Genomic DNA, 26,570 nt, shown 5'->3' with positions numbered 1-26,570 from the left:
GAGAGGAGAAGTCTGGGTGGAAGAAGGCTGAGTGACGAGACACTGCTGGTGCCACAATGAGAAACAGGATGTAAGCCACAAGCCATGTGGCAAGGTATAGATTTATAGAAATGGGTTAATTTAAGATATAAGAGCACATAGCAAGAAGCCTGCCACGGCCATACAGTTTATAAGTAATATAATAAGTCTCTGTGTGTTTACTTGGTTGGGTCTGAGTGGTTGCAGGACTGGCAGGTGAGAGAGATTTGCCCTGACCGTGGGTCAGGCAGGACCAGGAAAACTCTAGCAACAGTGAAGGTCAGTAGAAGGCATCCGATCCTGAAACCGGAGTTACAGATGATTGTGAACCATCATGTGGGAGCTGGGAATTGAACCTGGATCCTCTGCAAGAACAAGTGTTTTTAACCCCTGAGGCATCTCTCTAGCACCTATGACAAAGCGATCTTTTCAATATAAGGTCTACTCACTAAACCAAGTAAGGTTAAGGGGCCTAACTATATAGACTTCCACCACATGTTTCCTTCAAATAAAAAATGAATAAATTCCCAACAGAGGCAGTCTTTGCTTATTTAGAAAGAGTATGCTTCCTAATAAGGCAGGTAATCATAGAGAATAACTTGGGCTGTATATATATATGTATATATATGTATCTATATATATATACATATACCCATCTCTGAACAATGTACCTAGCAACCTGTTAGCAACCTGTGACCCTAACCTTCGTAGAGCTGTATATAGATTTGCACTAAACAAGAACAATAAATTACTCTCCTGAGCTGCCCTTTGATACTCCTTGGTTTCAAGTAAACATATCCTGGAGTACCATCTGGGAACTACAGGCAATGGGCCAATCCGCCCTAGACTGGTTTTGGGTACATGTGCATGTAGGCAAACTGTGTCCTCAAAGTGAACTTTTAAAGACAATTCTCTACTTCCATCTTATGCCTGTGCATAATTTGGGTATACGTAATTTAGGCATACCTATGATAAAGTCAGATGCATTGTGGGAAGGGCCATGCACAGTGAGCAAGGGCTGATGTAAGTCCACATCTTCCAGGCAGACAAGAGAACTTCCTAAATTACACCCATACGAATAGTTCAACTTGGAAAAGGAAGTCCCAAAGCAATCGCTGGAGCCAGCCCTGAGTACCCTCAGTTGGGTGGCCTGCTCTTAGTCTGGACAGTGTTCATTTCCAGTGTTCTAGTTCTTGGCTTTGATAAGGTTCCTTGCTATTCTGCAATCTACACGGACTTTAATTTCATTCTTACGTAAGAGGCCAAGAACCTAGAACACCTGGCCCAGTCCCTGCCCACTGACAACACAGAATGAAAATTATTTATAGTGGTTGATAAACTCAAGGCAGGGGAAATAATTGGTAAAGAGAACATGCAATGTATGCGATTCACTTTTGTTAATTTTCTAAATGGTTAGAATAAGATAACGGTTGTTTTGTTGTTACTTTTGAGACAAGGTTTCTCTGTGTCAAAACCTCTGTGGCTGTCTTGGAACCCACTCTGTATACCAGGCTGGACTTGAACTCACAGAGATCTTCCTGCCTCTGCCTCCTAAATGCTGGGGTTAAAGGCATGTGTTTCCCGGCAAGGTTGAGGTTTTAAAATCAGATTCAAATGCAGTGATTTGCGCAAACTGAGTACGTATTACCTTTATATGAGTAATGAAAACAAGAACAACTCCTGGACATCCTTCTTCAGTACCAGTGATGGTTTGGATTGTTGTGAGTATTAACGACTCTGATGCACTCCATACAAGAGGAAAGGACACAGCACTTTCACTGGGCACCTGATAGCCTGAAGGTGGCTTTTATCTTAAATATTTCCATAAAATCACATCCATAAAACACTTTAAACAACCAATAACATTCCTTGCATTTTTCTCATTTTATTGATTTCTGGGCACTTTCTAGTGAACATTAATACTGTACTCTGGCTGCACCCCTGGAAATTGTGATATTAAGGCATCCAAGTCTTAGGGCTTCTAAAGGCAAAATCCTCTCTCTTAAATAGAGCTAGGAAGCCTGCTAGCAGATCCTGTCCAGGGTAGGTACCAGGGTCCTGCAGGAACTGTCACAGACCAAAGCAGAGAAGAATTACATTTGGGGCTATATCTAGTTCACACTTCATTTATCCTTAGTGTTTTCTACCACAAATAATGTGCTAAATGTGTGTGTGTGTGTGTGTGTGTGTGTGTGTGTGTGTGTGTGTGTGTGTGTGTAACTTTGTCTGCATCTGGGTCTCTCTCTCTCTCTCTGTGTGCTTTGTGTGTAAACAGTCTCTTACTGGCCTGGTAGTCACTGATTAGCACAGGCTAGCCCACTGGCAAAGCTGCAGGGCGGGAGCCTTCTGCCTCCACCTCCCCAGTACTGAGATCACAGGCAGGAGCCACTACACACAGCTCTTTATGTGGGTTCTGGGGATCAGATCTGAGACCTCTTGTGCTTGCATGGTAGGCACTTACAGACTGAGCTATTGTCTCTCCAGCCCTGATTATCTTTTAAGAAATAAGACCCCCCAAATTTAGTAAAACTGGAATTGTACTCCTATTTTTATAGCAGCAGTACTTTACCCGTGGTGGTGAGAAAGATAAAGAAAACAGGAAAAAGAAACCATTCATCACTGACTTGAAGGCAGATTGGTGGTAAGGGATGGAAATCACAATTCCCACCCCCCACCCCCCAGACAGGGTTTCTCTGTGTAACAGCTCTAGCTGCCCTGGAACTCACTTTGTAGATCAGGCTGGCCTTGAACTCACAGAGATCCACCTGCCTCTGCCTCTCAAGTGCTGGGATTAAAGGCATGCGCCACCACTGCCCGGCCCTGATTATCTTTTAAAAATAAGTTCTATTAAGGGCATGAACATTTGATTTATTATTTTATGTATATGGGTGTTTTGCCTGCACGTATATGTATGCACCACCTGTGTGCCTGGTACCTACAGAGAGACCAGAAGAGAGCGCTGGATGCCCCGGAACTGGAGTTATAAATGGTTGTGAGCTGCCACGAAAGTGCTGGGAATTGAACCTGGGTGCTCTGCGAGAGCAGCCAGTGCTCTAACTGAGCCACTTCTCCAGCCCTGAGGGCACAGACCTTTTAGTAAGGTCTTGGTGAACATTCCCAGCCATCCGCAGCAGGGTGGAGCACTTTAGACAGCAGGTCTTCAGTTCATAAAGACTTCACGTCTTAATGGGCACAGTGTCATGGACCTACAACCCCAGCACTGGTGAGGCAGAGGCTGGAGGATTGCTGGAAGTTTAGACCTAATTTGGCCCACATAGCAAGTTCCATGATAGGCAGGGCATGGTACACAGGGAGACATTGTCTCAAGAAAGCAAACAAAAATAAGCCCACCCAACAGAAACAAAGCCAAGGAAAATAAAACCCCTGCCCACCTCACTGCAGCTGGACACCCTTTTTAAGACAGTGCTGATTTTCTGAGTTAGCTGGCCTGTCTTTTGTGTGCAGTGAGGCTGCATGTGTTACTCCCATGCACATGAGGACAGTGTATCTTCTCTCCCTGCAACCACTGACTCCTTAGATCACTAGATGTTATCACTGCCTCTGACTGGCCTGAAACTGCTCTCTCCAGGGCTCTACTGGTCCTTCAGTTATCAAGGACCAACTGATCAATCCATACCCAGTAATTCTTCAACCTTCCTTTCTCTGAAGCTAAGAAACCCTTCAAATGTCACCTATCAGCTTCCTGATTCTGAAACAAAGTACCTCCTAAAACAAAGCTTTTCAAAATAACAAAAAAGCCCACCATTTATCAGAATATGTCATCAACACAGTGGCTATGATCCTTCCAAATCTGTTATTCAAGGATTTGCCTTTGTAAGCTATAAGTCTGGTTTCCTAATTCATTGGATATTTTAAAAGTTATTTTTGGTCTTTCTTCCACCCCCCAAGATGATACTGATATAAAAGTAACTGAGAAGACACAGTCTCACAGTGTGAGGAACTATTGGTATCTAGAAATGCTGAAGCAGACAGACACTCATCTTTACACAGAGACAGCTGTGGTTCCCACCGTCTCTCTGCTGTTGATCCAAACACACTGCACACAATCAGCTGACACAGGGAGACTTTGCAAAAGCTGACCCTGCCAGCCACAGTCACTTGACTCCTCATGAGAGGAGAGGGAGCCTGTGCAGGGATTCAATAAAGACACAGGCAAAGAAACACTGATTTAATATTTTGTCTTTTTGTTTGTTTGTTTTTGAGACAGGGTCTCTCTGTGTAGCTTTGGAGCCTGTCCTGGAACTCACTCTGTAGACCAGGCTGGCCTCGAACTCACAGAGATCCGCCTGGCTCTGCCTCCCAAGTGCTGTGATTAAAGGCATGTAACACCACCACCTGGGGATTTAATATATTTTATAAAAATCATTTGATTTTAAATGCTTAAATAGCTGATGTGTAAAGTGGATCAGGAGGGAAAGGCAGAAGGACAGTGGCATTTACTGAGTACCTACTATGTGAGGAACTGGATATGACTTATTTGTTGGTAGAGAGGTGCACCAGGGCATGGTGGTACACACCAGAAACCCCAGCACTTTGGAGGCTGAGGCAGGAGGATTGAACACTGAAGGACAGCTTGGATCACACAGCAAGATCTTTTCTTTCTCTCCTCCCTCCTTCCTTCCTCCCTCTCTCCCTCCTTCCTTCCTCTCTGTCTCTGTCTCTGCCTCTGCCTCTGCCTCTTTCTTGAGACAGGGTTTCTCTGTGTAGTCCTGGAACTTGCTCTGTAGACTAGGATGGCCCTGAATCTGCCTGCCTCTGCCTCCCGAGTTCTGGGACTACAGGTGTGCATCACCACACCTAGCTCAGCAAGACCTATTTCAAAACGGAAAGAAAAATGAAGCTAGGAAGACCAGAAGGAAAACAAGGGAATAACTGATAAAATAAGTTTGTAGTTTGCTGGGCAGTGGTGGCATATGCCTTTAATCCTAGCATTTGGGAGACAGAGGCAGGGGGATCTCTGTGAGTTTGAGGCCAGCCTGGTCTATAATAGACCAAGTTTCAAGACAGCCAAGGCTACACAGAGAAACCTTGTTTTGAAAAACCAAAACAAGTTCGTGTGTATGCATATGCATACAATAGATACACATAAAATTCACACATGAGGTGGGAAGACGGCTCAGCAGGTGGATGCTTGCCACTAAGCCTAACAACCCTGAGGAGTTTGATCCCTGGGACCTATGTGGTGGAAGGCGAGAACTGACCTCCACAAGCACAGCATGTCCATGCATGTATGCCACCCCCAAATAAATAAATGTGATAATAAAAATGAAATATACATACAGATGTGTATGTCTACTTATAGATAAATGTGTGTGTATATATTTATATCTGTAAATTAAAACAATACTATTGTGTATGTGGGCACACACGCCACAGCATGTGTGTGGAGGTCACAGACAACTGTGGAGTCGGTTCTCTCCTACCTTTACCTGGGTCCTGGGGATTGAAGTCAGGTCACGTGACGTTCATGGCAGGTGCCTTTACTCTCTGAGTTACCTCACCAGCTGTGACAGTTAACTGTTAACTCGACACCTGGGAGGCAAGTCTCTGGGTACCCCTGTGAGAAGCTGTCTAGATTAAGGTTAGCCTCTGAGAATGTGTTAAGGGACCGAGATCGAGTTCCAGAATCCATGGAAAGTATAAGAGAGAACCACCTCTACCAAGTTGTCTTGTGGCTGCCACACACATTTTATGACACAGGTGTGCCCTTCCGTCATACATAAGCACACACAGTAGAGAAACAGCAGGAAAGGATACGGATGTAGTACTAGGGTGGACAGCAGCATCTCCAGTTCTGCTGAGTGAGGTCTGGGCACTGCTGGCCCTTACCCAGGGGATGCCCTTACCCAGGGGATGCCCACTACCCAGGGGATGCCCTTACCCAGGGAATGCCCACGTCAGACATTATTTTAAAAGCTCTCCCTGTGTGAACTCACTTCTTCCTCTTGGCAGCTCCATGCAGGGGTCCTAGTCTCCTCTCATGTTACTGACAGGGAACTATGACAAAGAGCTTGATTTGACAAAGGGGTTCATAGACACCAAGTGAGTTCAGGGGACTAACCATAGTGATCTCCAACTCAGCACAAGCTAAAGGCCGGAGGAAAGGCATATGTTCTGAAAACCAGAAGTGGGCCACAAAACCACATAGCTGTTAAGTAGCTGAGGCGTAACTAACATCTTAGGAGAAGGGCATGGAAACAGAATCTCACAGCCCAGGAAGTATATTTGCTCAGATCACTGTAAACTGGCACTTAGACCACAAGGACAGTACCACCTGTCACTACCATCATGGCCAGCTTAGCCCGCGCAGGGTCTGGCACACTTCAGACCTGAGTTTTTTCTTACAAACAGCAAGCTAAGGAAAGGTTACATATTTTCAGTGGTTGCAAAAGGCAAAGAAGAGTATATTGGAACATTTAAATATCATGGTCTTCAAATCCTTATGTCTGATAATTTAGTCTGATGCCCATTCATTTATATAATGTGTGTAGATGCTTTGATAATTCAAAGGCAGAATGGAATCATATCACTGACATGTGGTCTGTAATCCTAGATTATCCATGCATGGTCTGGTTTGCTTTACAGATTACTAAACCAAATGGAACACCCCACAGAGCAGCTTAACAGTGGGTACTAACATGTCAAAGTTCTGGATTCTAACACTGAGGGGTTCTGGAGTGGCGTGTCCCTCCATCCTCTAATGCTTATCCCTGCGAAGGCAGATGTGCTGCAGAGTGCTCAGAAACGAGGGTGTCCAGCAAAACCATCACCTTGATCTCTGGAGTGAAGGGCTGCTCTAGGTGCAATTGGCAGGAACAATACTCAGAGTCATGACAGTCCCCAGCCTGGCCTTCAGGGCTTGCTTCTCCACAAGAGTGGCCCACTCGCTCCTCCAGGTCACTCAGGTCTGGAGTGTAGTCAAGACTGTAGCGACCACTCCAGGACACAGCCTGGGAGCCCATAGGAGTGCGGCCTTCTCACTCTCTGCTCGCAATACCACAAAACCCAGAAAAACTATGGAAAGGTGTTTTCTAGACAAAAACAAAAACAACAAAAAACTGCCTGCCTTGGGACTATAATCTCCAAATCAAATTTGGACTTTTACAAAACTAAAATGTCCTTCAGAAAGTTGACTGAAAAGTGAATTTCTGTTCACTGAGCCATAGTGCTTTTCATTATAAAATCAGTTGGAGCATAAAACATATATATTTTCACTAGAGGAGTTCACAACCAGGACATTGTCAAAATCACATGAAAAACACAGCAAGCCACTATAATTACACAGAGCAAAATGAAAAAGAGCCATTTAAAACAAAACCTTAATAACAAAGCACTCAGACGAATCCACAAAGCCATGGTGGGGCAGTGAATGCTTTACCAGGAAGCATCCTTGTGACTCGAGGACAGGCAGACAGGAGAAGGACAGGCAGACAGTGCAGATGGTTCCCTGGCTCTTCAATGGAGCCAGCACACTAGGCGAGAACAGGAACACTGGACTACTCTGAAACTGTGAGTATGTGCTTCTGATTTTGATGAGGCTGACATGCTTGATTTAGTGTTTCCGCATGTCTATCAATAGCTGTTAAACCTTGCCCCCAACCTCTGCTTGTAATGCATTTTTACCTCAAGTAGTTACAAATATTTAAGTTCACTTAACTTTAGTTAATTCTGTGAAACTAAAGTTCTGAAAACTCTGGGCACGCCTGTGGCCTCATACACGGGAGCTGAGGCAGGAGCATGGCTGGGAGTTCCAAGGTAAACCCAGGCCACCACAGCAAGTGTGTCCCCAAAACACGTACAGCAATTGGTATACATTGGAGGAAAAATGTGTCCCAGGCAGTGTGGAGGCCAGCTCCGTGGCTGTGCACATAATTCCTACACCGTGGGAAGGAGCACCTCAGGGTGACCCCTTGTAGTGACAGGGACAGGGTGAGACCTGAGGCGGATGAGCACACTGGCACGCACTGGGAACTGACTGTGGTAACAGTAGGAATGGCCTTTCCTGTAACTGTGTCACACTCAGTCTGGGCATTAACTCAGAGTAGAGCCCTGGTTCTTCCAGCACGGGTTGGGGTACCACAGCGGGGACAGCAGGGCCGGGAGCCCCCCAGACTCGGTAGCGAAACCCTGGGAGTAGCTTCAGCAGTCTGGCAAGCCTTCTAGATGACTCTGCGTCTGCAGCTACTGTGGGGAAGGAGGGACGATCTAGTCTGATCCATAAGCACAAACCAGAGCTCTCAGAGGTGAACCGTGCAGAGAGCTACACTGTACAACCGGTAATCCTGACACATCCAAGTTCCTTGTATTCTTCTCCTAGACAAGACTTCAAAGCTAGCTGAGGCCCTGCATCTTTGTTTGCTTTGTTTTGAGACAGGGTCTCACTACACAGCCCTAACTATCCCAGAATTCACTCTGTAGCCCAGGCTGGCCTCGAACTCACAGAGACCCGCCTGCCTGCCTCCTGAGTGCTGGGACTAAAGGTGTGCGCACCAGGCCTGGCTCCTGCATTTGTTTTTAACATACTGTACTTGCTTAAGGCAGGCTTTTTGCAGATCCCTATGGAAAGCCTTTCTTTCCCATCTGATCCATGCACGTATGGAAGCTGAGTTCTGCCATGCTGCAAAGACTGCCAGGAATCTCAGGTTCACCATGGAGGTGTGGAGAAGGGGCTCCTTGCCTCCAGGAACCCCTAAATGGGGATAATGGGGATGGGAACCCCTACACGGGGATAATGGGGATGGGAAGGTAGAGCATCTGAGGACAAGGGTGCTGCCACAGAGGGCTTGAGGGTGTCCGGGGCAGGGGCAGGGGCTCCCAAGTCAAGACAAAAGAAGGCAGCTGCAGCCTGGTTATTCTGACTGCAGGGTGGGTGCTGACAGAGGCCTCACATCCGACAGCAGGATGAAGGGAGGACGTCGGGAATGACGTGCTTGAGGTGTCAGAAAAGAAGGGACAAAAAGGCCTGTGCTAGGAGAAGCCGCAGCCCCCGGGGAAGGTCCTGGGTAGCCCTTTAAACTGGTGCCAAGCAAACCAAGCGACATGAGGCCCTGCTTGGAAAGTGCCACCAGGGCCGAGTTTCTCCTTGGAACAGCTTTTTGTGAGCATAAAGCTCGCTTGTGTGTTAGCAGTATTTGTTTTGGCCTGAAGTGGACTGGATGGGAAAAAGCAAGCCTGATTAAAACTGGCAGTGGAGCTGGGGGAGGCAGGGCTGGGCAGCTCCCCTGACACACAGGGTGCCTTCTCTCACTCAGCCCTGGCTGTGAGGAGTTCAGGGCAGTTTGGAAGGGCCCTGGGGGCTGGGCAGTCTTCCCACAGACTTTCCAGACTACCTCCCAGCTCCCCCTTTGGCTGCAGCATCCCTCACAGACCTGGGGGCTCTAAGGCAGGCTTTCAGAGTGGAAACCCAGGAGGTTCAGGCGTCCAGAGGGATTTCACAGGCTTCCAAATGAACAAGCAGCTCTGAAGACTGAGTGTGGCTGGTTAGCATTAGGAACAGGCTAGTCTTTATTCTGAAAACTCAAGGTTTTCAGAGGTGCTGTCCTCAGGGCTACTAGAATGTTTTTTCTTTCTTTCTTTCTTTCTTTCTTTCTTTCTTTCTTTCTTTCTTTCTTTCTTTCTTTCTTTCTTTCTTTCTTTCTTTCTTTCTTTCTCTCTCTCTCTCTCTCTCTCTCTCTCTCTCTCTCTCTCTCCTTTCTTTCTCTCTCGTTCGTTCGTTCGTTCGTTCGTTCGTTCATTTGTTTAGTTTTTTGGGACAGGGTCTCCTTCTGTAGCCCGGGCAGACCTGGAACCCACTATTTAGCACAAGCCTGCTTCAAATGTGTGGTGGCCATCCTCCTGTGTCAGCCTCCCAAGTGCTGGGCTTACAGGGGGAACCATCTCACCCAGTTTGGTCCTAGAATTTTAATGTACGATGACTACTCTCCTAAATGTTAGCTAGGAAAGAGATACTTGATTTTAAAAGAGCCTAGGTCACAGATCTTCCCGATGCTATGATCAAGGACTATCAGTTTTGTCTGCAGAACCTTCTAAGCTTCTTTTGTTGGGAGGAAGGCAGGGATGATAGGGTCTTGGTTTGTAGCCCACACTGGCCTGGAACTCCAGCTCCTCTTCCCAGGGCTGAGGTCACAGGTAGGCACCATCTGGCCTGGCTCAGGAATTTCTTTCAATAGGTGCATAGTGCTTGCTACCCAATACTTGGCTAATACCATCTTTTGATAGAGATCCTCAATCTCTCACCTCCAGTTCAAAAGTTCACAAGCTGGAAGGCCAGGTCTCTAGGTGGCCATATGTGAACTTCCTGGATATAAAACATAGTTATTCTTATTCTCTTTAGTGGGGCTATTTATATGTGACACTGGATTAAGAACATCATGCTTGACTGTGAAGTGTTACACACAGCTTTCAGGAGATTGGTTAATACTCCACACTAACTTCTGGGTTCACAACCTGCTCAGCTCAGAACTTCTGGACAGGGGCATATAGACTCTATAGTTGCCTCCAGCTAATGAAGGAGTGGTGGCCTAGCTCTCTCAGACTCAAGACTCAGTTCAGTCTATGAAGTAGGAGATGGGGACAGTAAGAAGACAGTGGTGTCCATCAGGCCCATGGGATGCTGAGAGGAAGGACCACTGCTTTGACAGAGCACACATCTTTGATGCTCCTGACACTTAGGCTCAACACTGCTCCTCTGCACTTCTCAAACTGTGTCATGGCTCCTGTGGCCTAAGGAGAAACAGGCCAGGAGTTGGAGGTCTGGCTAAGAACACATGCCACCAATAACAACAACTGCCTACACATAGTTAGCAAAATAGAGCTCCGAATTCATGGTAGAGTCTGTCTCAGCTGCAGTTTTCTATCCTCAGGAAAGTCAGAAAACCATGTGCTTCTCTCCCCAGGCAGCCCTGGCGGGGCACTGAAGCCTGTGTCTTTCTAACTAGATGTCAACAGCCTCGCCTGCAGGGACCACATCCTGTTCATCTCCTCTTCTCACTGCTATGCTCCTGGATTAGAACACTACAAGGCAACACTGTTGGTTCATTAGCCAGAGCAAGGTTGTGTGTGGGACAGTGCTGAGTGTGGGAATGAAAGAATGTAGGAAAAGCCAAATCTTAATCTTAATTTAGCATTTTTAAAAAATAGCTTCTTTAAAACAATCACATTTCTACTGTCACTACCACTACCTGACAGAAGCTGAGAAAAAAATAAAAAATGTACTATAATGTTTTATCAACAAATGATGCCACAAGGAGCCAAGAGGAAGGAATTGAAAACATGTCAAGAACTTCAAAAGCATGTCAAGTATTTATGGCTGACTCACAAGCAGAAGTACGCTGTCAAGATCAAGACGGTGACCCACATCTCCTTGTCAGACTGGTGCTGCCGCAGAGGTCAGACTAAAGACCCGGGCTGTCAGCATCCCCAAGACCACATCACTACTCATGCTAAGTTCTTTAAATGGGAATTCTGAAATCTTAACAGTAAACCTCATTCATGGGCAATAGCAGATGCCCATCTATGCTCTTCTCCAACCAGAGGGCAGGAACAGGCATGCGATTTGAGAACTAAAATATGGTAACATTTACAAACACTCACATACCTAGCAGAACAACCACTTGCCAAGTTAGAATAAGGGAGGTATCACTGTGTACATAAATCAACAGACGAAGAACATAAAACATACAGAGGACCTTTCTGGAGGATTTCAGTGTTTCTGGAAACCTGTCGAAGCCAGCGTTCTAGAGCACAGGAGACACTCACCACTGCCCGAGCTCCCCTCTCGTTTGCTGCGAGGGCCGCCGCCGCCGCTCTCTCTGCCCGACTTGATGCGCTAAAGCAATAGGAAGACAAGCAGGGAAGAATTAGTGACATTCCTTTGGAACCACACACAACGAGTGAGCATAAAACCAGCATTAGCAAATGACCCTCAGGACTGATTCATCACCACCCAAGAGCCGAGTCAACAGGAAAAAGGACAGAATCTTTTGTTTTGTTTTTTCAAGACAGGGTTTCATTGTGTAGCCTTGGCTGTCTTGGAACTGGATCTGTAGATCAGGCTGGCCTCAAACTCACATGGATCTGTCTGCCTTTGATGAGACTAAACACATGTACCATCACACCTGGCTGGACAGAATCCATTGGAAAGTCAAGTCTGACCTCCCAGGATCTACAGAGTAAACCAATGGCATTTTTACTCAACAACAACCTTTGCACAGCAAAGCAATTAAAAAATTAAACAGCATTTTTTTGACGAGAAGATTCAGGACTCAAACATAGTAATAGTTTGAGAAAAAAGTGGAATAGGAGAAAAACATGTATCAAAGACCATTTCCTACCCTATCCCTAAACTGTAACAGTTGACCCAGTTCATTGGAGAGTTTAAAAAAAAAAGCATCCTGGCCTTTGATATTAAACTTCTAAAAAAAGCATTATTAAAATCTCACACATAGTTATGGTTTGTCCAAAGTTACTTTTTCGAATCCTCAGAAGCATTTAAATAGGCATCCTTGGGCTGTGATAGTGGCATGTGAGCAAGTGAGTGTATATGTGTATGTTTGTGGTGTGCATGTGCACATGCATTGAAGTCTGAGGTTGATGCTAATGTCTTTTTAGTTGCTCTTTATCTTAATTTTTGAGACAGGCTCTCCAAACCTGGAAGTCAGGGATTTGGCTACACTGGATAGCTGGCAAGTTCCAGGGATCCTCTTGTCTCTGTCCTTCTGTGCTGGGATTACAGATGTGTGCCATGCTCAGCCTTTTATATGGGCACTGGGTATCAAACTCAGGTCCTCCGGCTTGCTTGGAAAGCTGTGATACTCTTTAAATTTCCTTCCATAATATATGGTTGTTTTGTGTTTTGCCTAAGTGTCAAGCTTTTTATTTAGAGCTGTTTTTTTGTTTGTTTGTTTGTTTTGGTTTTGGTTTTTTGAGACAGGGTCTCTCTGTGTAGTTTTGGTGCCTGTCCTTGAACTTGCTCTGTAGACCAGGCTGGCCTCTAACTCATAGAGATATGCCTGCCTCTGCCTCCTGAGTGCTGGGATTAAAGGTATGCGCCACTACCGCCCAGCTAGAGCTGTTTTTTAATTAAGTATTTTATTTAATATTCACACATGCATAAAATATATTAGTGCCAAACCCAACAATTCATCAAAAAAAATTTAATATTTGTAAATATACAAGCACTAAATGTTGGAGTTCCTGTTTTCATAAAAATAAACATAGGAAGGTCAGGTAGGTCCTGAAACAATAATCATAACTGACTTCAGCACTCCATTTTTCTCTTAGATAGGTCATCCAAGCTAAAAAAAACTCAATAAACTGCAGAATTCAATTACACTATAGATTAAATAGACTTAACATATGTACAGAATATTCCATCCAATGGATATGGGATACACATTCTTCTCAGCAGCCCATGGAATAGTCTCTAAAATAGGTTACATGCTAGGCTACAAAGCAAATCTTAACAGCAACAAACAAAACAATGCCTTATACCTTACCAATTGAATAAAACTAGAAGTCAACAGCAGGAAGAAACAGAAAATACAGAGTTGGAGACTGAACAATACACTTTGAGTGACCAGCAGGTTGTTAAAGAACTCAGTAGACATTTAAAAATTCCTAGGATCAGAGGAGATCACTCTTCATCAGAACCTTTGGAATACAGCTGAGGCAGTTGTAGGAGGAGAGTGGAAGGCTATGAGCGTGCACATTAAACATTCAAGGCCAGTGGGATAGCTCAGGGGGTGAAAGTACTTGCCCAGCAAGTCTCGTGACCTGAACTGGATCCCCAGAACCCACTCCAAAGGTGGAAGAAGAGAACCAAGCCAACAGAGTTGTCCTGACTTCCTCATTTGCACTGTTGCAGGCATGCCCCACCCCAATCACGCACACACTCACAATAATACTGTTTTTAGTTAAAGAAAGCTGAAATAACCTAATGACGCACCACAAGGTCTTAGAAAAACAAAACTAAGATGAATTCCAAAATAGTAGATGGCAACAAATAATACAATCCATTAGTGAAATGGAGACTAAGAGGACAACACATAGAATTAAACCAAACAAAGGGTTGGTTCTTTGAAAAAACACAAAGATTGAAAATCCCTAGCCAATTTAACCAAACTGAGAAGAAAAAAAGATTCACATTAATAACATTAGAGATGAAAAAGTGAGATTACTACACTCTGAAACAATTTCACTGATAAACATAGGCATAAAAATTACCAGTAAGATATTTGCCCAAGAACACATTAAAAAGGCCATACAGCCTAACCATAATGGCTCCAGTACAAGGCTGTAGAACAGTTTCACAGCTGCAGATTAACAAAGGGAATACAGCGCACAGGCAGACCTAAGTACAGAAATCATGATGACCTCCATGCATGCAGAAAAGGCTGTCACAATGTTCAACATCTCCACGATAAAAGCCTTGAAGACCCTATGAACAGAACTAAAGATTCCAAGTAGCCAAAGCCATCCTAAACGTTGCAACTATCCTAACACCCAGCTCCAGAGCCACCCCACCAAATGTGAAGACGGCTCCTGCACCCTGCTCAGGTGGCCCTAGGTGGGAACAGGACACTTAGGAAGGTGTGAGCTTCCACAAGCACCAACTTAGTTTATCCACCATGCTGCCCCCGTCCTCAGCTATACCCCGTTTGATCCGTTTCCCTAACAACCATTTAAACCTCTGCGTTCTGTCCATCTAGACCGCTGGCCCACCTTGGTCAGCCCTGTCTGACTCATTTCTCTGGCTCACTCACCAAGAGAAACATAAGCCTTGGCTGCTTCTGTGACTCGCCTCTTTCCCAGGACACCTGGAAATGGCTAGGCACACCGATGGACACCACAGGGCACCAACGGTATACTCAGCATCTCAACCCATGCCCATTAAACTCCATTCTCTCTCCTCTTCACCTGTGGCTAGTGAGGTCCTGTTTGCTGCATGGACTAGAGGTGAGAGCATCCCATTGGGCTTCTAAGTCTTCCTCCAGCTCTTCTACTCAGAGATGCCCTGTGTGTCCCTGGTGGCTTCCCCCTTGTCTCTGCTGGCTCAAGGTTTTCACAAACATCCTGTGTGTAGAACGGTATTTATCCTTACTTCCAGCTCAACATCCACGTGCACTCAAATCCAACAAATAACGGCTGTGCAAGCCTGATCACTGAGTTCTACCCCTGAACACACAATGGAAGCAATGAACCAACTCTTGACGGTTGTCTTCTGACCTTCACTCTGTGACACACGCAAGCTCTGTATCTCTTCGTAGCTCTCTCTTTCTCTCCTCTCACATACATATTAAATTTATAAAATTAAAAAGAAATCAACAAATCCCACCAGGAGGGAATTTAATGGGCCAACCACTGTTAACAGCCATGACAAAGATTTTGTACAGACGTCACCAAGATGACACTGAGGTTCACAGAACAGGAACCGTGAAGCCGTAATCAGCCGTTCACTTCCGACACCACGTACACTGGAGAAGTCTGACCAACAGTACCTCAGGCGATGGCATGCTTCCTCAGCAGATGCAGAGGAAAACCCCCAGGGACAGAGCCATGCCAACAGCAATCCCAGCAGGCCATGGGTCTGACTCTTGCATGCCCTCCAGGGATTCCAGAACTGGCTGGAAGTTGGTCTTGCCCCGTCAGTGTGGAGTGAGAGGTAAAGAAGCCTAGGCAGAGGCAAGAAGAAATAGAAGGAACTCAGGAGGGCCGGCTACAGCACTACAGAGCTACCTAACAGTTCTTGCTGGCGAGGTACAGGAAGGAAGTCCCAGGCCCAGGGCATAACACAAATGGGGTAGCCAGCAGGGTGAGTGGGCAGAGCTGAGGTACCCATGATGAGAAAATAAAGGTCAAGGACATAGTGTATGAAGATAATGATGGAGTGGATCTAGACTTTGTAATCAGACGCTGAGATTGGAGAAGGCTTCTGGAGCAAGCATTAACTATGAAAATCATATAAGTACAAAAATATAATTCATGTATGAAGGGTAAATGCAAATGGAAGGCTGCAGCTAAGTTCTGTGGCTCCACAGTGACAGCCTGGCCATGGGGGCCTGTGTAGCTCCCCGGGTTCCACTCTTAGACTGACATATCTGATCCATCCAAGGACCAGGTCCATTTCAGGAATACAGCAGCGGCTTGTTAAATAGCATCAGGCTGATGTTCTTGCCACGTGGGAGATGCAGGTTTTGTTACTAAAACTCACAGGGTCCCACTCATTTCAGGTGGCAGGAGTGATGGTAGACACAGAAGGAGGCACTGGTGCCACGCCAACGACGGCTCTCAGCTCCTCGGTGCTTAAGTGAGAAACAGCCATGTAACGGAATAAAGAGCAAAAACATTGGCTGGCAATGCCAGTTGCCCATGTTATTGGCTAATTAAAGGTTAAAAGTTGTAAGGCAGTGTTTTTGTAAAAGTCACTCCCTTTAAGAATATATGTATGCCTTTACCCCAGCACTTGGTAGGCAGAGGCAAGTAGATCGCTGAGTTCAAGGCCAGCCTGGTCTACAGAGGGAGTTTCAGTACAGCCAGAGATACACAGAGAAACCCTCCCTTGAAAAACCAACAAAAGAAAAAAAGAATATACATATTATGCATGTTCATATACATTTGTGAAAATGCCTGGGAGCATAACATGTTGATCAATCTCCACTAGTGGCATGAGTGATATTCACCTTTTTCTTCATACATTTTATTTGAATAAAAGTTATTTAGAGTGGGTCACAGTGGCCATGACTGCAGTGTCAGCAGTTGGAACTCAGAGGCAGGAGGACTTTGAGCTTGAGATCACCTTGGGAAACTTTTGAGACCCTTTCTCAGTAAACCAGACTTATTTACAAAAGGAATCTGCCTGAATTTTCCCCCATGGTACTGGGATTGAACATAGGGCTACGGATACACCATGCAAGTGCTCAACGTTGAGTTATATTTTTAGTCCTCTTTTAATTATTGGAGACAAGTCTTGCTGAGTTGCTCAGGCTGGCCACAGGTTTGCCATCCTTCTGCCTCAGCCTTCTGAGCAGCTATGACTAGCCCCCAGGTCCAGCCCTGAATTTTAAAAAGATTATTTATTGTTTGAAATAAGAAAAAGAGACAGCACTCTTATTTTGAAAAAAAAAAAAAAAAGCCAATCCCACTTAGTACAGGGGGGAGAGGAGAAGAGAGGAGAAGAGAGGAGAGGAGAAGGGAGTGAGAAAGCGAGAGCTCGAGCACATGACCTGGACAAGTTCTGTAACCGCTGTGGGTCTATGCTTTCTCAGCCAAGAAATGTCAACGGTGACCCTTCTCCAGCATCACAAGATCAGTGAGATCGGTTGAATGGTCAACACAGGTCGAGTGCTCAGACAGTGTCTGCCTCCAGAATACGTTCGATAAATATAAGCTGGTTTTTTTTCCCATCTGCAGTGCTGGGGATGGAACGCAGGCTGCCCCACACTCGGCAGGCACTTCAGCTCTGAGCTACACCCCCAGTCCCCATGGGTACAATTAATGTCTAGGGAAGTCGATGTACTAAAGTTAATTAAAGGGAAAGCTGCTACGAGAAACATGAAGAAGATTGCTAGGGTCCCTCAAGAGCAGGTCATGCAAGCTCTTTGCTTTGGCTCTCCTTACTGTTACCACCCTGCGTTACAGAAGGAAGATGAAGGACCCCTCCTTCCTCCTTCCCTTTCTGAGCACAGGGTTAGTTAGTTCTGGATTCTCCAGCAGTTCCAGGTAAAAGGTAGGTGTGATCAAAGTAGTCTTGATTTCAATCACATGGCCACTGCACAGAATGTCTCTGGTCAACTTCTCTTGCAGGAAGAGCTCACAAATAAAATTATAGGGGCCAAGAACTATAGCAAAAAAACAAAACAAAACAGCAACAACAACAAACAAACAAACAAATAAGCAAACAAAACCCTGAAAATCTGACTGGTCATAGAAAATTGTCAGTATTAAAAAGACATTTGAGGGCTGGAGAGATGGCTCAGTGGTTAAGAGCACTGGCTGCTCTTACAGAGGTCCCAGGTTCAATTCCCAGCATCCACATTGCAGCTCACAACTGTCTGTAACTCCAGTTCCAGGGTTTCTGACACCCTCACACAGACATACATGCAGGTAAAACACCAATGAACATTAAAAAAAAAAAAGACATTTGAGTATGTAGCAATGTGGAAATGTTTCAATAAATCAAAATACATCTATATAAGTGTTAACAATGATGTCTCTGAAGAAATTTAAATTACATAGGAAAACCCCCTAAGGATTGATTCTAAACAAGAAATGCAGAGATAACAAGCTTCAAATTCAACATTAGAAAGGAACATCCTTAATTCAGAAGTTTATCATATTTTCTTCCATAACTAATAATGCCTTTTTCCTTACAGAAGCCAGGAGACAGAGACCTGCCCCATAGGCTTACAGTCTAAGAACAACCAACTGAAGTGGGGCCCCCAACAATTACGAGAAGCTTTTGGCCTTTACTCCTACAACCTCTCCCTGACACTGATCCTCTCCACTCCATGTTGATCAGCCAAACTTAGGTGAGAACACCGGAAAATGTTTCTTTGATGTATGATGCCAAGAGAAATACTGAAGAACAAAGAAAACAATGTTTGTTTGTTTTTGGTGTTTTCAAGACAGAGTTTCTCTGTGTAGCCCTGGATGTCCTGGAACTTGTTCTGTAGACCAGGCTGGCCCGGAACTCACAGAGATCTACCTGCCTCCTGAGTGCTGGGATTAAAGGCAGGGGCCAAAAAAGGATGCTCTTATGCAAACAGCATCATGGGTGGAGGGGAGAAAAGAAAACCAGCCAGGGAGCACAGAGTATGTGACAGCCGAAGGTTCTGAGGAACCTGAAGGTGTGAAGTGTCCTTTTGACACTTCATGGATGTGGATATAAAGACTTGAGCTATAAAGAGACCGAGGCGTGTCAATGGCAGAGTATGAACTACAGGCAAAGCTGTAATGACAGAAGATGTCTAAGTGACAGTGGGCTTCACAGCTGACACTGAGGCCAGTGATAAAATATCTGAAGAGGCCCTGAAAGGGCATGGAGCTGTTGATATGGGTGATGAGTGAGAAAAACATGGGAGAGTCTGAGTGAGCCACCCAGGAATAAGAATTAACTGCAGATAAAAAAATGGATTATTTGTTAAAAAGATTTCTCTAATCCCTTAGGGCTCCTGACAAATGGTTTGTTCCTCTAATGTTTAAGTATTATTCCTGATGTACAGTTTACGTGATCAAGTGCATCCTTCCAAGGACAACAAGGCTTGTCAAATACTAGTCTAATCCCCTTCAAGATACATCCTCAGAAGAAACCATTCATTTTCACCGTAAAAAGGTAGCTTTATTTTGTCAAAGTACAATGAGTATGAAATAGCATGAAGAAGCCTGTGCAAGAAACAAGTAAAAGCTACTTAATAAACATACAAATATTCTGACGCAGAGGATTGAAAAGGCAGCGCAGTTTCAGTGACGTTACTCCAGTCATTTAAATTTAGTGAAGTTCTTTAGTCCTTGTGACTTAACGTTAGTCCAAAGACGCCAGCCAGATTTTAAGAAGGGTCCCATTACTGTTGAGACTGTAAGAAGGCAAAGAGGGCAAGAGAAGATACAAGGGCCGAGGGGGGCAGAGAAAGAGAAGATACAAGGTGCAGGGAGCAGAGGCAACGTGATTCTCAGAGAAATGAAGAGTGAACAGCAACTACACTGATTCAACCCAGTTCAGAGTTAAGATGGGAGTAAGTTAGCGGCAAACTGAAAATATTGTGAGAAAAGTAATTCTAAGGATACTTAATTCCTAAATTACATTGCCCAGGAATTCTTTGTAATCAATGTTTCCTAAAGCTTATGCTTGGAATTATACCTATAACTCCAGCAGGCCGGGGGAAAAGGACTGCCATCAGCTTGAGGCTAACTTGAGCTGCACAGAGAGTTCCATGGAACCTATAACCATGGGTTACATAGTGAGACCCTGTCTCCAAAACAAAACAAAAGTTGCTTATGAATTACCCACAAGTTGTAAGAAGCCAAGAGGCTACTCTTCTTAGAAGTCTAGGAAGCCAGGCCCCAGAGCCAGAGGCTGCAGAGTTGACTGTAGAAACTTGGGCTCACTGTAAACTGTAAACTCGGAACTGAGGCACACGCTTGTTTAGTATACCTGTATGAGGGGCCCCAGCAATGAATTCAATTCCAATGTGCTTCATCTAAATGCATACTTAGATTCTTATTAAATACATAATTACAACCATAATCATTTGAACTTCTACTTACAGCAGTTCATGTGTCACAAGCTATCATGCAGTTATCTAATTTTATTAGTGTTTGGTACAGTGCATAGATTGGCCATTACAGCACACTTTATGGTGCAGCCTAGCTTGGCAAATAAATATCAACTTGATGTTTTACAGGACTTTTAAAGCAAAACTAGTTTGCTCATAATATTTTTACAAGAGATTAGATCACATCTAAGAAGCGAAGACAGCCAGCCACATTCTGCAAGCATGTGAGAATTAGATCCTCTCTGCAGGCAGGATAATTGCATAAACATCATTTGCTACTACATTATTCCTCACTTAGAATTTTATTTCTAGGGTGGAGAGCTGGCTCAATGGTTAAGAGCAGTGGCTGCTCTTCCAGAGGACCCAGGTTCAATTCCCAGCACTCACATGGCAGCTCACAGCTGTCTGTAACTCTAGTACCATGGGATCCAATGAACTCTTCTAGTGTGCAGACATAGAAGCGGACAAATCACCCACACACGATACATAAACAAATCTTAAAAAAAAAAAAACTAGGATTTTATTTCTAGCTGGATGTACTAGTGCACACCTTTAATCCCAGCACTAGGAAGGCAGAGGCAGGAGGATCTCTGTGAGTTCAAGGCCAGTCTGGTCCACAAATTGAGTTCCAGGACAGTCAGGGCTACATAGTGAGCTCAAACAAACAAAAAGAGAATTTTAATTTTAATATATCAGTATTAGCTTGAAGACCATATTTGTCCTTGGTAAAAGGCAACTATTCAAAACTCACACACAACCTAAGCGTTCTAGACTCAAATGTAGGAGAGGAAGTGGAGGTGGGAACCCTGCCATTCCATCTGCTGCAGAAATGCGTTAACAATGGTATTCTGGGCACTACACTCTGCCACACAGGCACACCTCTGGAACAAAGTACTGATGCCACAGCAAGTGACAGGCTTTCATGGGACACAGGTCTCACCAATAAAAATCAAGTTTCCACATTAATCTCTGTTACTTCATCTTCTGGAACACCGAAATTATTTATCTATTAGTATAGTAGCTCTCTACTAAGGACTCCATAGAAGCCACCGGGATTCCTCCCATAGAAGCTGCTCTACTCAGATCAGATTCAGTCCCAGACTGCGACTGAAGTGACACTTCCTAGTCCAGTCGAGCAGAAAAAGCAGTTCAACTCTGCCTCTTCGTTCCCTGCTCAACTCTGCTCCAAACATTGTTTTTCATTTTTGCATTATTTTCTAGGGGGAACAGCTATCCTTTAAACACTAAACATGCAATGGTTTCAATGGGAATGTCTGCTCAAGTGACTGCAAATGTACACGCCATTCTCAGATTGTTGTAGGCCAAGTCAAGTTAGTTCTGTATTGGCCTCTAAGATCTTTCTCCTTTTCTCCTTTTGAAAATTGGCATACACAGTAGAGAATCATCACAGCATTTTGAACAGGATGGGTTTTAGTAGATTCTTCTTCCCATCAGCTCTCCCACCCCCTGCCATCCTTGGTCCTCCTCTCATGCCCCCCTTTCCTCTTTCATGTTTCATGTCCTTATGCTCACTCATCCTTACACACACACACACACACACACACACACACACACACACACACACACACACACACACACACACTCACGTTGGGATGCATATATAAAAGAGAACACGTGGTTTCTGTCTTACGGAGTTTGAATTTCCTCACTCAATATTGTACTTTCCAGATCCATTCATTTTCCAGAAAATTTCAGTTTTTGTTACCATTGAGTAAAAACTCCAGTTCTGCTCTGAGGCAAGCTCCTAGCCCCGTGCATTTCAGCTACAGCAGGCTGACATTTTGAAAATTAACAGACAGTAGTTTTCGGCCCATATGAGATACCTGTTCCCTCATTTCTTTCATTTTTTCCAACCTCTTGAGTTTTGTGGCATATTCTTGAACTTCTTTTAATCCAATATCTGTGCAGAGACGAACCAAGAAACGCAAACCTAAATTAAAACAAAACAAAACAAGAAATATTTAGGAAAGGAAAGATGTACAGAGCAGTTTCAACCCAACAACGAAAGCCTGACCTTTTGGCAAAGGCTGGATGCTGACAGCATTCTATTTTCTCTTCAAACATAATTATAGCCTGGCAGTGGTGGCGCACGCCTTTAATGCCAGCACAAGGGATTAAAGGCAGAGGCAGGTGGATCTCTGTGAGTTAGAGGCCAGCCTGGGCTACAGAGTGAGTTCCAGGACAGCCAGGGCTATATAGTGAGAGCTTGTCTCACCTCCCCACCCCACCCCAAATCCATTACATGCTGCAATCTCTAGTCCTGGGAGAACTGACTTCCTTGTTGGTGACTTGCCATGTCCTCATGCCACCAGATCACAGAAAGAGCACAGCACAAGGGAGTCACTGGATGAGAACTCAGAGATGCAATATCTGTTAATGTGCCAATGACAGATATACACACATAAAGATTCGTAAGGGAGACTGGGCTACAAAATGGAGAGTGTACAAAGAAGGATGAGGAGGAGGAAAAGGAGGAGGAAAAGGAGGAGGAGGATATTACCGGTAAATGTTCTTTTTACTGTTGGTAAAGTCATTCTTTTAATCAATATTATTTGCATTAACAGAAACATACACTTTATAGTTGGGTTTGAAGCCAACATTAAATATGTATAATTACAAGAGAGGGTGGACGTGTACACTTGAGTTGATACCCAGGTGAGGAACTTGAATAGTTCTACACTCTGCCTCTGCCCATCCCCATCCATCCCACACTTCCACTCCTGGAATGTCTGTGTGTATGGTCATCATGCCATTGCATAAAACAGTACTAAATACTTAAATACATCACTTAAATACATTTCACTCAACATATTTAATTGGGCTTACACAAATGATTTGTTTATTTAGAGACAAAGTCCATGTACCCTAGGCTGGCCTCAAACTTGCTAGGCAGCTGAGAATGACCTTCGACCCACATCTGTCCTGCCAGCAAGATGTGCTGGGGCAATGGTGCCTCAGAGCTTGTGGGAGTGGCCAACAGTGACTGGTCTAACTTGAGGCCCACTCCATGAGAGGGAGCCCATGCCCGACACTGCCTGGATGGCCAGGAACCAGAAGCTGGATGGCTCAAATACCTAGGGTAGAACCAAATACGATTAACAGAAGAAAAGTCAATGAAACGATTCCTAATGATATTCTGCTATATTCATAGATCGGTGCCTAGAACAACAGCCATCAGAGAGGCTTCCTCTGGCAGCTGATGGAGCAGATGCAGACACCCACAGCCAAACATTAGGCGGAGCTCAGGGAAACTCAAGGCGGGGGGCGGGGGGGGGGGGAAGTGTAGGAGCCAGAGGGGTGGAGGACACCAGGAGAACACACTGATAGAATCAACTAAGCAGCGCCCACAGAGGCTCAGAGACTGAAGTGACAATCATGGAGCAGCCAGCCTGGGTCTGCACCAGGTCCTCTGGATACATGCTGAGGCTGTTTAGCTTGGGGTTTCTGCTGGACTCCTAGCAGTAGGAGTCGGGGTGTCTCTGACTCTTTTTGCCTGCTCTCGGGACTGCTTCCCTCCTACTGGGTGGCCTTGTCAAGCCTTGATATGAAAGTTTGTGCCTGGTCTTATCATTTCTTGTTATAGCATGTTCGAATGATGTCCCTGGAAGGCCTGCTCTGAAAGGAAACAGGAGCCGGGGGTCTGGAGGAGAGGGTATGCGTGTGTGGGACTGAGAGGAATGGAGTGGGGAGGCTGTGGTTGGGATGTATTGTATAAGAGAAGAATAAATAAAAAGAAAAATGAAAAAAATAACCAGCTAGTTGTGTTTGTTGGTTTGTTTGTTTGAGATAGGGTGTCATGCATGTGACCCAGAGTGGCCTACAACTAATTATGTAGCTGGGGATAGCCTATGACTTCTAACCCTTCTGTCTCTTACCTCCCAGACAAGCAACACCATACCAAGCTTCAGCAATACTGCAGATCAACCTTGGGTTGCTGGGTAAGTGCTCTACCAATTATGTTATATTTTAACCCCTAAAAATAAGTTTCTAATACCTGAAAAATATTCATGGTGTGCTGAAATTGTATTGATTTAATTGAAAAAGTAGTTGCAAAATGTGTCTATTTCCAAAGCAGAAGACCCCCACAAACCCAAACTTCCAGACACTCAGAGGCTCATGAGAGCTACCTCCTCCAGCTTCCAGGGAGCCTGTACTGGCTTCCCCCGGCAGGGCGCAGGGGTCTCTGAGTCATTCTGTAGGAGCGGAGACTGCTCACGTAGTAGGTGTGCTGGCACTGCAATGGTTTTGTCCACCAGAATCCAGCTCAGCACTCTTCTCCTGCTCTCGCTGCTGCCCAGGCTGTTTGTCTAGCTTCCTGCAGTACTGCTGGGCTGCAGGCACCTACCATCCAGCCAGGCTTAACCCACACTTCTTGATGGCCTTAGGGTAAGGAGGCATACAGCATAATCCACAACTATCATCAAAATTATACTTTATAATTGCTAGCTAGATGCTAGAAACTAGTTTCTTTTCTTTCCTTTTTTTTTGTTTTTTTGTTTTTTGCTTTTTGTTTTTCTGAGACAGGGTTTCTCTGTGTAACAGCTCTGGATGTTCTGGAACTCACTCTGTAGGCCAGGCTGGCCTCGAACCCACAGAGATCCACCTGCCTCTGTTTCCCTCCCAAGTGCTGGGATTAAAAGCGTGCGCCACAACTACCTGGCTTAGTTTCTATCCTCACTTGATTGAACAAAGAAAAAAAATCCCGTTTGGGCTCTAAAGTTTGCCTCAGCTTTCTAGTGAACTTCCAAATTAAGTTTCCAAGCCAGGCTTGCTTCTCCAGGAAGTGAGATGAGCACAGTTGCTAAGCCCAAGTTTCTAAGACTATGGCTCTGCTGTGTCCACGGCATTGCTGACAACCACCTGGTCTGGTTTTCTTTGCAGATGAGGAGATGGGTTCTTTTTCTGTTCTGGAATGTTTTCTTCTACTATATCTCTGATTTCTGCTTTCATTACCATTATTCATAGTCTTTGGCAACACCTTCAATCCTTAGATTGTCTCTCTTGCTTGTCTTTTTTGTCTCAATTGAACATTTGTACTTAACTTTAAAATTATTATTATTATTGTGTGTGTTGAGAGTCAGTTTTCTCTTTTCACTGTGTGTTAGGATGCAGGGGGTGGGATGGTTAAACTCAGGTCATCAGGCTCGGGTGTTACCCTCTGAGCCTTCTCTTCAGCCCTCTCGTCTTCTTTATCAAATTCTTTCTTCTCTTACTTTGGTTTTGTCTGTAAAAACCTCCCAGTTTTCCAAACACTTGACTTTAACTCTACCATGTGCTTTCAGTTCCCCAAAGAGCCTTCTCTGTGAGCACACCTGCCAACACCCTTCTTCTGTGTCGTCCTCTGGTCTTTTTATAACTTTCTGTTTCTGAGACAGAAGGGGCCAAATATTTCTCTACATTCTCTTCTGGTTCCTATAACAATTTTTAATAAATTATTATGAAAACAATAAGTTAATAAATTATTATCAATAAATTAATAATACCACTTTATTATTAATGATTACTAATATGCTATATTAGCAATATAATTATTAACTTACATTGTGATCAAATTCTAAAAAGTTGTTTATATTTCCTGGTAAATTGTACTTCCCATCACTCCAAGCTGGCCTTCTCCCCTTTCTGAGGCTCAGATGAGGAGAGCTTTATCCAGACTCTGTATTTGCCAACAGAGAAGAGTGCAGCCTTCTCTTGGTCCTGGTCCTGCTCTATACGCGCTCTGGCACGATGTCCTCTTGGTTCAGATGGTTGACTCTTAAGTCCTCTCTTCCATATGCAGTGTTCCAGTGCTTCTCAGAATTCACCTGTCCACTCTCCACGGATGACTCCATCCCACAGACATCCTTCCTCATTGCTATGCTCCCTGGCACTTCAGTTTCTCCTTTTCTCCTCCCCTGTTCCCTGCAGCCAACAAATGGCCACTCTTCATCCTTACGGAGAAGCTTCCCTAGACCACTCCTCACGCCCACCTCTATTTCACACCCGATGCTCTTCCGTTTCTGCCTCTACTTCCCTAATGACTTTCCAAAATCAGGGGCTTCTGGCTGCTAACGTCTACGATTTTTTTCTCAGTGCTGCAGATGAAACCCAGGGCATCCGGATATCACGCAAGCGCTGCCACTGAGTGACAGTCCCTGCCCCGAGCTTCACAAGCCATTGTGTCTTCCTGAAGTCCATCCCCTGTCTTCGGGGCACTGTTCTTGCTTGCTCTCCCGACCTCCCTTCTCTATCCATGTCTCC

The 26,570-nt window shown here is 44.8% G+C and overlaps 1 protein-coding gene across 2 annotated transcripts in view; it reads right to left on the bottom strand.

The window, feature by feature from the left end:
* Nucleotides 1-26,570, bottom strand: part of Ift88 (intraflagellar transport 88) — a 106,759-nt gene that overhangs the window by 5,916 nt on the left and 74,273 nt on the right. For both annotated transcript variants that reach the window (XM_076545090.1, XM_076545089.1), the window contains exons 23-24: nt 22,154-22,260; nt 11,797-11,866 (exon numbers count right to left, since the gene is read on the bottom strand). In XM_076545090.1, coding sequence (XP_076401205.1) covers nt 11,797-11,866; nt 22,154-22,260 — 177 coding nt within the window. The remainder of the gene's footprint in view (nt 1-11,796; nt 11,867-22,153; nt 22,261-26,570) is intronic.

The sequence above is a fragment of the Peromyscus maniculatus genome, chromosome 9 (genome assembly GCF_049852395.1).
Source record: "Peromyscus maniculatus bairdii isolate BWxNUB_F1_BW_parent chromosome 9, HU_Pman_BW_mat_3.1, whole genome shotgun sequence".
NCBI classification, from domain to species: domain Eukaryota; kingdom Metazoa; phylum Chordata; class Mammalia; order Rodentia; family Cricetidae; genus Peromyscus; species Peromyscus maniculatus.
The sequence above is the reverse complement of the archived record's forward strand: the minus strand, read 5'-3'. Positions and strand labels throughout refer to the sequence as shown.